Source organism: Entelurus aequoreus, linkage group LG07 (genome assembly GCF_033978785.1).
Source record: "Entelurus aequoreus isolate RoL-2023_Sb linkage group LG07, RoL_Eaeq_v1.1, whole genome shotgun sequence".
Lineage (NCBI taxonomy): Eukaryota > Metazoa > Chordata > Actinopteri > Syngnathiformes > Syngnathidae > Entelurus > Entelurus aequoreus.
The window spans coordinates 10,527,357-10,542,414 of record NC_084737.1 but is presented as its reverse complement, the minus strand read 5'-3'; the positions used below and the strand labels follow the sequence as shown (position 1 = coordinate 10,542,414).

The following is a 15,058-nucleotide window of genomic DNA, read 5'->3' as shown; positions in this document are numbered from 1 at the left end:
CATACATACATACATACATACATACATACATACATATATATATATATATATTGCATTCTATTTTAGTTACTTTGAATTTACAACCCCTGGCGCTGTTTTGTACTGTTTTGTGCTGTTTTTGTACTTACTTTGATTATTATTTCTCAACTGTTTGTAAATGTAGAAATTTATAAATAAAGGTTTATTTAAAAAATAAAAATAAAAATACAAAAAAAAGAATGGGAAAAAAATATTAAAAAAAAAAAAAACCTGTCTTTTTTTAATATGACAGCACAAATCTGAGGAAATGTGCGTTTTTGCCGTGTAAAAAATAAATGGGATGTAAGAGACACTGGCCGGGTGCATTGTTGTTATATATATATATATATATATATATATATATATATATATATATATATATATATATATATATATATATATATATATATATATATATATATATATATATATATATATATGTATATATATGTACATATATATATACATATACATATATATATATATATATAGCATATATATATATAGCATATATATATATATATATATATATATATATATATATATATATATATATATATATATATATATATATATGTACATATATATATACATATACATATATATATATATATATATACATATATATACATATATATATACATATATATATACATATATATATATATATATATATATATATATATATATGTACATATATATATATATATATGTACATATATATATATATATATATATATATATATATATATATATATATATATATATATATATATATATATATATATATATATATATATATATATATATATATATATATATATATATATATATATATTGCATTCTATTTTAGTTACTTTGAATATACAACCCCCTGGTGCTGTTTTGTACTGTTTTTGTACTTACTTTGATTATTATTTCTCAACTGTTTGTAAATGTTGAAATTTATAAATAAAGGTTTATAAATTTTTTTTAAATAAAATAAAAAATGAAAAAAAATGGGAAAAAATTGAAAAAAAATTGAAAAAAAATTGGAAGAAAACAAAACCAAAAAAAAAAAAAGTGTCTTTTTTTAATATGACAGCACACATCTGAGGAAATGTGCGTTTTTGCCGTGTAAAAAATAAATGGGACGTAAGAGACGCTGGCCGGGTGCACTGTTTGTTATATATATATATATATATATATATATATATATATATATATATATATATATATATATATATATATATATATATATATATATATATATATATATATATATATATATATATATATATATATATATATTTTGCATTCTATTTTAGTTACTTTGATTTTACAACCCCTGGCGCTGTTTGGTACTGTTTTTGTACATACTTTGATTATTATTTCTCAACTGTTTATAAATGTTGAAATTTATAAATACAGGTTTATATACACTACCGTTCAAAAGTTTGGGGTCACCCACACAATTTTGTGGAATAGCCTTAATTTCTAAGAACAAGAATAGACTGTCGAGTTTCAGATGAAAGTTCTCTTATTCTGGCCATTTTGAGCGTTTAATTGACCCCACAAATGTGATGCTCCAGAAACTCAATCTGCTCAAAGGAAGGTCAGTTTTGTAGCTTCTGTAACGAGCCAAACTGTTTTCAGATGTGTGAACATGATTGCACAAGGGTTTTCTAATCATCAATTAGCCTTCTGAGCCAATGAGCAAACACATTGTACCATTAGAACACTGGAGTGATAGTTGCTGGAAATGGGCCTCTATACACCTATGTAGATATTGCACCAAAAACCAGACATTTGCAGCTAGAATAGTCATTTACCACATTAGCAATGTATAGAGTGTATTTCTTTAAAGTTAAGACTAGTTTAAAGTTATCTTCATTGAAAAGTACAGTGCTTTTCCTTCAAAAATAAGGACATTTCAATGTGACCCCAAACTTTTGAACGGTAGTGTGTATATATATATATATATATATATATATATATATATATATATATATATATATATATATATATATATATATATATATATATATATATATAAAATAAAAGGTTGTCTTTTTTTAATATGACAGCACAAATCTGAGGAAATCATTTGTCAACTGTTTGTAAATGTTGAAATTTATAAATAAAGGTTTATAAAAAAAAAAAAAAAATGGAAAAAAACAAAACCAAAAAATAAAAACTGTCTTTTTTTAATATGACAGCACAAATCTGAGGAAATGTGCGATTGTGCCGTGTAAAAAATAAATGGGATGTAAGAGACGCTGGCCGGGTGCACTGTTTGTTATATATATATATATATATATATATATATACATATATATATATATGTATATATATATATATATATATATATATATATATATATATATATATATATATATATATATATATATATATATATATATTTTTTTTTTTTTTTTTGCATTCTATTTTAGTTACTTTGAATTTACAACCCCCGGCGCTGTTTTGTACTGTTTTTGTACTTACTTTGATTATTATTTCTCAACTGTTTGTAAATGTTCAAATTTATAAATAAAGGTTTATAAAAAAATAAAAAATAAAAATATGGAAAAAAAATGGAAAAAAAACAAACCACAAAAACAAAAACACGTTGTCTTTTTTTAACATGACAGCACAAATCTGAGGAAATGTGCGTTTTTGCCGTGTAAAAAATAAATGGGACGTAAGAGACGCTGGCCGGGTGCACTTACGGCGTTGACGTGGTTATTACCCCGCACTCGTCTTTGCGTCGTCAATATTTCACAAGCGCCTCCAGAGAAAGCCTGGAGGTGCCCTAATGGACGCGCCAGGATGCTAGATCTGGACTTGGAGAACAAACCTGGTGAACGGGGGTGGGGGGAGGGGGGTCTCCCCCCAGCGAGCCCGAGACCCGTCGGAGCCGCCTGCCGATTGGCCGAGAGACGCCCGTGATGGCTGCTAAAACCGCCTGGAAGCGCGGGGAGGAATGTTTTATTCAGGACTGGGATATTTTTACAGAAGAACACAAGAAACTCCTCTCAGGGTCCACGGCTGAGAAGAAGCAAAGTGGAGGAATTAGCGGCTTTTTTATTTTTACTCTCAAGTGACGCTAGGCAACCTGTGGCACGCCAGCTTGGGGTCCAAACGTCAGTACGAATTGTCAGTATCGGATGATATCGGCTTGAAAAAAAAAAAAAAAAAAAAAATGGCTGCAGCCGGCCCCCATAGCTCCCACTTCCCTTCCCTCTATTGCAAGTTTTGTTGGTTCTATGTAACATGTTTGTGTGTGCTACGATTATGACGTTTTTTGACACGATCCCCCAAAAGGAACCCTCTGCCTCACACAAATACGCCAAACTGTCTGAAAATAGGGCCCCAAAAGGCCTCTCATTACCCGGGAACACCTGCTGGAACCCTCTGCCTCACAAAATTACGCCAAACTGTCTTAAAATAGGGCCCTAAAAGGCCTCCCATTACCCGGGAACACCTGCTGGAACCCTCTGCCTCACACAAATACACCAAACTGTCTGAAAATAGGGCCCTAAAAGGCCTCCCATTACCCGGGAACACCTGCTGGAACCCTCTGCCTCACACAAATACACCAAACTGTCTGAAAATAGGGCCCCAAAAGGCCTCCCATTACCCGGGAACACCTGCTGGAACCCTCTGCCTCACACAAATTACGCCAAACTGTCTGAAAATAGGGCCCTAAAAGGCCTCCCATTACCCGGGAACACCTGCTGGAACCCTCTGCCTCACACAAATTACGCCAAACTGTCTGAAAATAGGGCCCTAAAAGGCCTCCCATTACCCGGGAACACCTGCTGGAACCCTCTGCCTCACACAAATTACGCCATACTGCCTGAAAATAGGGCCCCAAAAGGCCTCCCATTACCCGGGAACATCTGCTAGAACCCTCTGCCTCACACAAATGCGCCAGCTTGGGGTCCAAACGTCCAGAAAGCCACAGAGTACGAAATGTCAGTATCGGATGATATCGGCTTGAAAAAAAAAAAAAAAAAAATGGCTGCAGCCGGCCCCCATAGCTCCCACTTCCCTTCCCTCTGTTGCAAGTTTTGTTGGTTCTATGTAACATGTTTGTGTGTGCTAGGGCTATGAGGGTTTTTTTTAGACGATCCCCGAAAGGCCTCCCATTCCCCCAGGAACACCTGCTGGAACCCTCTGCTAAACTGTCTGAAAATAGGGCCCCCGAAAGGTCTCCCATTCCCCCAGGAACACCTGCTGGAACCCTCTGCTAAACTGTCTGAAAATAGGGCCCCCGAAAGGCCTCCCATTACCCGGGTACACCTGCCGGACTCCTCATCATATAATACACACTCGACATCATGTAATACACACTTGACATCATATAATACACACTCCTCCTAACCCACTGCTGAGAAGAAGCAAAGTGGAGGAATTAGCGGCTTTTTTTTTGTTGTTGCAAGTTTTGTTGGTTCTATGTAACATTTTTATTTGTGTTAAGGCTATGAGTTTTTTTTTTTAGACAACCCCCGAAAGGCCTCCCATTCCCCCAGGAACACCTGCTGCAACCCTCTGCTAAACTGTCTGAAAATAGGGCCCCCGAAAGGCCTCCCATTACCCGGGAACACCTGCCGGACTCCTCATCATGTAATACACACTAGACATCATGTAATACACACTTGACATCATATAATACACACTTGACATCATATAATACACACTCCCCCTAACCCACTGCTGAGAAGAAGCAAACTGGAGGAATTAGCGGCTTTTTTTTTGTTGTTGCAAGTTTTGTTGGTTCTATGTAACATTTTTATTTGTGTTAAGGCTATGAGTTTTTTTTTTAGACGACCCCCGAAAGGCCTCCCATTCCCCCAGGAACACCTGCTGCAACCCTCTGCTAAACTGTCTGAAAATAGGGCCCCCGAAAGGCCTCCCATTACCCGGGAACACCTGCTGGACTCCTCATCATGTAATACACACTCGACATCATGTAATACACACTTGACATCATATAATACACACTTGACATCATATAATACACACTCCCCCTAACCCACTGCTGAGAAGAAGCAAAGTGGAGGAATTAGCGGCTTTTTTTGTTGTTGTTGCAAGTTTTGTTGGTTCTATGTAACATTTTTATTTGTGTTATGGCTATGAGGTTTTTTTTCCTTGGCCTCAGTCCGAACTCCCTAGCCTGGAGTCCAGCCTTTGACTGAATATTTTTGGAAGTTGGCAGACCCGTCAGCGATCCTTCTTCTTTCTCCATGTAATGTTATGTCTGATCTTGAAAGGGATTGTGCTAAAAATCTCAATTCCCCCTCAGGGACTAATAAAGTATGTCGGAATTGTGAGGTCTGATACAAGCATTCCTGCGGCATGTTGTATCAAAAAATCGAAATGTCCTCCAATAAACACACGAGGTAAACGACGGTAGGCTGTGGGGTGCTTGCAGCTACACAACAGCTAAGCACACATTAGCACACAGGCTACACATACGCAATACATGTCCTTAGTTGAGCAATGTAAACATGATAGTTGCATATTACTCACACATACAAAGTCTCCAAAACGGAAGCTTATTAGAATCCAGTAACAAAAGGGTCCGCGTCATGAGCTTAACTTAACAAATTATTGTGGTCACTAATGGCCACTCCACTTCACCTTAAAGACAGCGTAAGTCCATTCCAGATGATTCATAATAAATAGGTTGGAGGAGTGATTCCATCTAGTATCACTTCATTAAATATCCAAACACAGTGTTACTGTTCAAACTGTGTGTAATGTTACAGTCGGCAAAACAATTAAATATGCTTGTTAAGTAAAACCTCTGCCTTGTTTTTGTTTTTAATGACCATGTAGACCTGCTACGCTACTGTGTTTTAATGTTGGGCATTATGGTGGTACTTAATGAATACGTAGGTCTACTACACTACTGTGTTTTAATGTTGTCATTATGGTGGTACTTAATGAATACTTAGGTCTACTACACTACTGTATTTAATGTTGTCATTATGGTGGTACTTAATGAATACTTAGGTCTACTAACTACTGTATTTAATGTTGTCATTATGGTGGTACTTAATGAATACTTAGGTCTACTACACTACTGTATTTAATGTTGTCATTATGGTGGTACTTAATGAATACTTAGGTCTACTACACTACTGTATTTAATGTTGTCATTATGGTGGTACTTAATGAATACTTAGGTCTACTACACTACTGTATTTTAATGTTGTCATTATGGTGGTACTTAATGAATACTTAGGTCTACTACACTACTGTATTTTAATGTTGTCATTATGGTGGTACTTAATGAATACTTAGGTCTACTACACTACTGTATTTAATGTTGTCATTATGGTGGTACTTAATGAATACTTAGGTCTACTAACTACTGTGTTTTAATGTTGTCATTATGGTGGTACTTAATGAATACTTAGGTCTACTACACTACTGTGTTTTAATGTTGTCATTATGGTGGTACTTAATGAATACTTAAGCCTACTACACTACTATATTTAATGTTGTCATTATGGTGGTACTTAATGAATACTTAGGTCTACTACACTACTGTATTTTAATGTTGTAATTATGGTGGTACTTAATGAATACTTAAGCCTACTACACTACTATATTTAATGTTGTCATTATGGTGGTACTTAATGAATACTTAGGTCTACTACACTACTGTGTTTTAATGTTGTCATTATGGTGGTACTTAATGAATACTTAAGCCTACTACACTACTATATTTAATGTTGTCATTATGGTGGTACTTAATGAATACTTAGGTCTACTACACTACTGTATTTTAATGTTGTAATTAAGGTGGTACTTAATGAATACTTAGGTCTACTACACTACTGTACTTTAATGTTGTCATTATGGTGGTACTTAATGAATACTTAGGTCTACTACACTACTGTATTTAATGTTGTCATTATGGTGGTACTTAATGAATACTTAGGTCTACTACACTACTGTATTTTAATGTTGTCATTATGGTGGTACTTAATGAATACTTAGGTCTATTACGCTACTGTATTTTAATGTTGGTCATTATGGTGGTACTTAATGAATACTTAGGTCTACTACACTACTGTATTTTAATGTTGTCATTATGGTGGTACTTAATGAATACTTAGGTCTACTACACTACTGTATTTTAATGTTGTCATTATGGTGGTACTTAATGAATACTTAGGTCTACTACACTACTGTGTTTTAATGTTGTCATTATGGGGGTACTTAATGAATACTTAGGTCTACTACACTACTGTACTTTAATGTTGTCATTATGGTGGTACTTAATGAATACTTAGGTCTACTACACTACTGTATTTTAATGTTGTCATTATGGTGGTACTTAATGAATACTTAGGTCTACTACACTACTGTATTTAATGTTGTCATTATGGTGGTACTTAATGAATACTTAGGTCTACTAACTACTGTGTTTTAATGTTGGTCATTATGGTGGTATTTAATGAATACTTAGGTCTACTACACTACTGTATTTTAATGTTGTCATTATGGTGGGACTAATGAATACTTAGGTCTACTACACTACTGTATTTTAATGTTGTCATTATGGTGGGACTTAATGAATACTTAGGTCTACTACACTACTGTATTTTAATGTTGTCATTATGGTGGTACTTAATGAATACTTTTTGAACTTTTGAAAGCGTACGGTGGCCCTGAAGGGTCAAAAAGTAGACTGTTGTAAAAGTAAACAAATGATGTTATGTTGTGTCGTTTATCGCTGAAAAAAATGTCAAGTGTTTACTTTCTGAGGAGTGTAAATAATTGCAGAGTTGCTCCGAGACTGAAACGTTAATCCGGCGACACGTAGAGAAAAGGCCGCTGACCCGCCGACCTCGAGGGAACGCGAACGCGCCACGCTTGTGTGAAATTCGCAAAAAATGCACCGGAACCTTCCACGCTTCCACTTGAAATGGGTTGTTATGCGGAGGTCGCCGTTATCGCGCTGGGAGAAATTGAGGGAGATTAACTTCCTGTTCTTCATCTGATGACCTCACCAGTAAACTTCCACGGGCGCCAATTAACCTCCTGGCAGCACTCGTGCTTCGACACTCGCGGAAAAAACTTCATTTCATGCAAATGAAGTTTCAAGGAAAAGACAGCAGTATTCTTTTTTTCTTTTTTTTTTACATGAGCTGCCAATTCATTAGGTACAGTATATTAAATATAGGAAGTGTTAAGTTACTGTAATTCTACAATTATTGCAAACATTTAGTTTAACTTTGCACATGTAATTATAATAAATACACAATAAAATAGTATAATAAACATATATTATTCGTAAATATTTGGTGGTATTATATATATATATTTTCAACATTATTTTATATTAATATTTCATATTGAATTGCATTACTAGTAAGAACACATTTGGTATTATATTCTGATAGCTTACCTATAAAACATTTTTATTATTATTTCGTTTTTTTCTATTACTAAAAGGGTCATAATTATTTTGTTATTGTCAATATCGCAGGTAATTTAATTGTTTGAATGTAAACAGTGCAAGGACATTTTTTTTGTATTTTAGTTTTTATTAATTGTATTTTTTAGCCTTTTTTTTACCTTTCCATATTGTTTGCATGGTCATGTTGTGCATGAGCTGCCAATTCATTAGGTACAGTATATTAAATATAGGAAGTGTTAAGTTAACCTATAAAACATTTTTATTATTATTTCGTTTTTTTCTATTACTAAAAGGGTCATAATTATTTTGTTATCGTCAATATCGCAGGTAATTTAACTGTTTGAATGTAAACAGTGCAATCATTTTTTTTTTGTATTTTAGTCATGTCATTAAGTGTATTTTTTAGACTTTTTTACCTTTATATATTAATTGCATGGTCATGTTGTGCATGAGCTGCCAATTCATTAGGTACAGTATATTAAATATAGGAAGTGTTAAGTTACTGTAATTCTACAATTATTGCAAACATTTAGTTTAACTTTGCACATGTAATTATAATAAATACACAATAAAATTGTATAATAAACATATCCTATTTGTAAATATTTGGTGGTATTATATATATTTTTAATATTATTTTATATAATTATTTAATATTATTTCATAATAAATGGCAGTACTAGTAAGAACACATTTAGTATTATATTGTGATAGTTTATCTATAAAACATTTTTATTATTATTTCGTTTTTTTATACTACTAAAAGGGTCATAATTATTTTGTTATTGTCAATATCGCAGGTAATTTAATTGTTTGAATGTAAACAGTGCAAGGACATTTTTTTTTGTATTTTAGTTTTTATTAATTGTATTTTTTAGCCTTTTTTTACCTTTACATATTGTTTGCATGGTCATGTTTTGCATGAGCTGCCAATTCATTAGGTACAGTATATTAAATATAGGAAGTGTTAAGTTACTGTAATTCTACAATTATTGCAAACATTTAGTTTAACTTTGCACATGTAATTATAATAAATACACAATAAAATTGTATAATAAACATATATTATTTGTAAATATTTGGTGGTATTATATATCTTTTTAATATTCTTTTATACAATTATTTAATATTATTTCATATTAAATGGCAGTACTAGTAAGAACACATTTAGTATTATATTGTGATAGTTTACCTATAAAACATTTTTTTTATTATTTCGTCTTTTTCTATTACTAAAAGGGTCAATTATTTTGTTATTATCAATTTAACAGGTACTTTAATAATTTTAATGTAAACAGTGCAAGGACTTTTTTTTTTGTATTTTAGTTTTTATTAATTGTATTTTTTAGCCTTTTTTTTTACCTTTACATATTTTTTGCATGGTCATGTTTTGCAAAAATAAATAAATAAAATGCATATGCCAAATACTCTCGCTCAACTGCCCCACACGGATAAAGTATATTGTATTATTCTTAATGAAAATAAATACACAATACAATCATACAATAAACATATATTGTTTGTATATATTTGGTGGTATTATAAGTATATAATGTCATGTTGTGGTAATTTAACAATGTGTTTGTATTAATATTAAATTGATCACCATGATTAAGAATATTTGTAATATTATTTTACATTAATATTTAATATTATTCTATATTATATTGCAGTACTAGTAAGAACACATTTAGTATTATATTGTGATAGTTTACCAATAAAACATTTTTATTATTTAGTTGTTGTTTTTTTTACTAAATTTGTCATATATATTTTGTTATTATTAAGTTAACAGGTAATTTAATTGTTTGAATGTAAATAGTGAAAATATTTTTTTTTTTAAATTAATTTTATTTTTTAGGCTTTTTTCACCTCTACATATTTTTTGCATGGTCATGTTTTGCAAAAAAAAAAAAAAAAAAAAGGCATATGCCCCACGCGGATAAAGTATATTGTAATATGCTTAATGAAAATAAATACACAATAAATTAGTATAATAAACATATATTGTTTGTATATATTTGGTGGTATTATAAGTATATAATGTCATGTTGTGGTAATTTACCAATGTGTTTGTATTAATATTAAATTGATCACCATGATTAAGAATATTTGTAATATTATTTTACATTAATATTTAATATTATTCTATATTATATTGCAGTACTAGTAAGAACACATTTAGTATTATATTGTGATAGTTTACCTATAAAACATTTTTATTATTTAGTTGTTGTTGTTTTTTTACTAAATTTGTCATATATATTTTGTTATTAAGTTAACAGGTAATTTAATTGTTTGAATGTAAATAGTGAAAATATTTTTTTTTTTTTATTAATTTTATTTTTTAGGCTTTTTTCACCTCTACATATTTTTTGCATGGTCATGTTTTGCAAAAAAAAAAAAAAAAAAAAGGCATATGCCCCACACGGATAAAGTATATTGTAATATGCTTAATGAAAATAAATACACAATAAATTAGTATAATAAACATATATTGTTTGTAAATATTTGGTGGCATTACAAGGATATAATGTCATGTTGTGGTAATTTTTCAATGTGTTTGTATTAATATTAAATTGATCACCATGATTAAGAATATTTGTAATATTATTTTATATTAACATTTAATATTATTTCATACTAAATTGCAGTACTAGTAAGAACACATTTAGTATTATATTGTGATAGTTTACCTATAAAACATTTGTATTATTATTTCGTTTTTTTCTATTACTAAAAGTGTAAGTATATATATGTGTGTGTGTTTATATATGTATTATATATATATATATATATATATATATATATATATATATATATATATATATATATATATATATATATATATATATATTTATATATATATATATATATATATATATATATATATATACGTACATATATATATATATACATATATACATACGTATATATATATATACATATATACATACGTATATATATATATATACATATATACATACGTATATATATATATACATACGTATATATATATATATATATATATATATATATATATATATATATATATATATATATATATATATATATATATATATATATATATATATATATATATATATATGTATGTGTGGGAAAAAATCACAAGACTATTTCATCTCTACAGGCCTGTTTCATGAGGGGTTTCCTCAACCCTCAGGAGTTGAGGATTGATGAATCTCCTGAGGATTGAGGAAACCCCTCATGAAACAGGCCTGTAGAGATGAAATAGTCTTGTGATTTTTTCCCACACATACATATTACGCTCTACCATGGTATCGAGCACTATTTTTTGGATAATCTAATTAAGACATATATATATACACATATACTGTATATATACACATATACTGTATATATACACACACACATATATATATATATATATATATATATATATATATATATATATATATACATATATATATATATATATATATATATATATATATATATATATATATATATATATATATATATATATATATATATATATATATATATATATATATATATATATATATATATATATATATATATATATATACACATATTAAAGATTAAAGTACCAACGATTGTCACACACACACTAGATGTGGTGAAATTTGTCCTCTGCATCCCCTTGGGGAGCAGTGGGCAGCAGCGGCGCCGCGCCCGGGAATCATTTTGGTGATTTAACCCCATATATATATATATATATATATATATATATATATATATATATATATATATATATATATATATATATATATATATATATATATATATATATATATATATATATATATATATATATATATTGGGGGTTAGATCACCAAAATGATTCCCGGGCGCGGCCAACGCTGCTGCTCACTGCTCCCCTCACCTTCCAGGGGGTGATTAAGGGTGATGGGTCAAATGCAGAGAATAATTTCGCCACACCTAGTGTTTATATTAATATTGAATATTATTTCATATTAAATTGCAGTACTAGTAAGAACACATTTAGTATTATATTGTGATAGTTTACCAATAAAACATTTGTATTATTATTTCGTTTTTTTCTATCACTAAAAGTGTAAAAATATATATGTGTGTGTGTTTATATATATATATATATATATATATATATATATATATATATATATATATATATATATATATATATATATATATATATATATATATATATATATATATATATATATATATATATTTATTTTATTTTTTTTGGGGGGGTTAAATCACCAAAATGATTCCCAGGCGCGGCCAACGCTGCTGCTCACTGCTCCCCTCACCTTCCAGGGGGTGATGAAGGGTGATGGGTCAAATGCAGAGAATAATTTTGCCACACTTAGTGTGTGTGTGACAATCATGGGTACTTTACATATGTATATATATATATATATATATATATATATATATATATATATATATATATATATATATATATATATATATATATATATATATATATATATATATATATATATATATATATATATATATTATTATTATTTTTTTGCTTACATGACAATGACCTTCTACGTAAAACAACCCAACATGTTTCATGACGTCTCCATGTTTGTTTCCCTGATTTCCAGGACATCATCATTACTCTGTATTCATTATAAAAGAAAGACACAACTGCACAAGAACTTTCACAAAATGCGTGCAGGCAGTCTGCAGAAGGCGACCGCCCTCGCCGAGCTCGCAACACCAGCGCCCGGCGAGCGTTAGCGGAGATTTAGCATGTCATAAAGCGCTCTTAAAACCTCCAATCTGTGTCAGCACAAATTTATACCTTCAGTCGGAGATATGCAAAGGTCAGAAAAGCCAAAGTGTCCGCCGTAAATCCGCCGGCTGAAACGTTTAGGAGCTTTATCCGTTAAAGCAGAGCCTTGGCACCGGCGGGGTGGCGGATTTACGCTTGTTTGTCAGCCCACGCGCGACTTTCCCCCGACGCTAAGTGCTCGCACTTTTACGGCGAGCTGTTGTCCGACGTGCGCGACGGAATACTTCAAGGGAGGCGGCGCAGGAACCTGTCAATCATGTTAGCTCTTCCTGTTTTAACAGCCTTCAAAGGTCAACACTTCCTGCAGTAAATCCCAGCCAGGAATGGTCGCTAAGATGCTGGGGAGTTACACGCTTTGACCGAACGCCATGCAAACTTTGTGTAAATATGCGCCTGGAAAGGACACCGTTGCATATTTCATCAACCATGTCGAGTGTCCGCCCTGAGATGGGTAGGTTGTGAGTTCAAACCCCGGCCGAGTCATACCAAAGACTATAAAACTGGGACCCGTCACCTCCCTGCTTGGCACTCAGCATCAAAAGTTGGAATTGGGGGTGAAATCACCAAAAATGATTCCCGGGCGTGGCCACTGCTGCTGCTCACTGCTCCCCTCACCTCCCAGGAGGGTAATCAAGGGTGATGGGTTAAATGCAGAGGATAATTTCGCCACACCTAGTGTTTGAGTGACAATCATTGGTACTTTTAACTTATACAAGAGACCATAAACAGGACTTATGGGGCGCACTAGCACCACCTGCTGGGCGGGGGTGGAACACAACTGGCTGATACATGCAGTAGAATATTACACTTAACTAGATGAGGCAATTCCTGAAGGAATGGCGTGTGAATGCTCCAATGCTGACGTTGAAATGAAATGCTGACAGGATGTAATATAAATGAAAGAATGGTTTGAATGTTGAAGAGTTTGAATTTCCAGGAAAACCGGAATTTAGTTTGGAACTTGGGAAAGTCCAGGATGAGTGGAATGTGTTGATGTTGGAATGGTTTGAATAGGTTGAAAAATGTGGGAATTGTGCAACTTGGAAAAATGTCCCATTCATTTCAATGGGAACTTCCTGGAAATTTGGAAATTTTGGGAAAAGTGGGATTTTTTTTATTAGGAGCATGAATGTCCTGACTAAACTTAACTGGTTGGTGTTGGAATTGTTTATATCTGTCAAGAAATGTTGAAGGTTGGAAATAGGTTTAGAAAAAAAAACAGGAATTCCCGGAAATGTGTTGCACATGGAAAAATGGTAGTTTGAATGTCCAGGATGAGTGGTATGTGTTGATGTTGGAATGGTTTGAATAGGTTGAAAAATGTGGGAATTGTGCAACTTGGAAAAATGTCCCATTCATTTCAATGGGAACTTCCTGGAAATTTGGAAATTTTGGGAAAAGTGGGATTTTTTTTATTAGGAGCATGAATGTCCTGACTGAACTGAACTGGTTGGTGTTGGAATTGTTTATATTTGTCAAGAAATGTTGAAGGTTGGAAATAGGTTTAGAAAAAAAAACAGGAATTCCTGGAAATGTGTTGCACATGGAAAAATGGTAGTTTGAATGTCCAGGATGAGTGGTATGTGTTGATGTTGGAATGGTTTGAATAATGTGGAATTGGAAAAATGTGGGAATTGTGCAACTTGGAAAAATGTCCCATTAATTTCAATGGGAACTTCCTGGAAATTTGGGAATTTGGGGAAAAGTGGGATTTTTTTGAAAACGATTAGGAGCATGAATGTCCTGAATGAACTGAATTGGTTGGTGTTGGAATTGTTTATATCTGTCAAGAAATGTTGAAGGTTGGAAATAGGGTTAGAAAA

General features: G+C 31.7%; 1 protein-coding gene across 1 annotated transcript in view; it reads right to left on the bottom strand.

The window, feature by feature from the left end:
* Positions 1-2,767: 2,767 nt before the first annotated feature.
* LOC133653252 (brefeldin A-inhibited guanine nucleotide-exchange protein 2-like) overlaps positions 2,768-15,058 on the bottom strand; it is a 44,895-nt gene continuing 32,604 nt past the window's right edge. The window contains exons 6-7 of the mRNA XM_062052333.1: positions 2,855-2,962; positions 2,768-2,809 (exon numbers count right to left, since the gene is read on the bottom strand). Of these exons, the coding sequence (XP_061908317.1) occupies positions 2,768-2,809; positions 2,855-2,962 (150 nt within the window). The remainder of the gene's footprint in view (positions 2,810-2,854; positions 2,963-15,058) is intronic.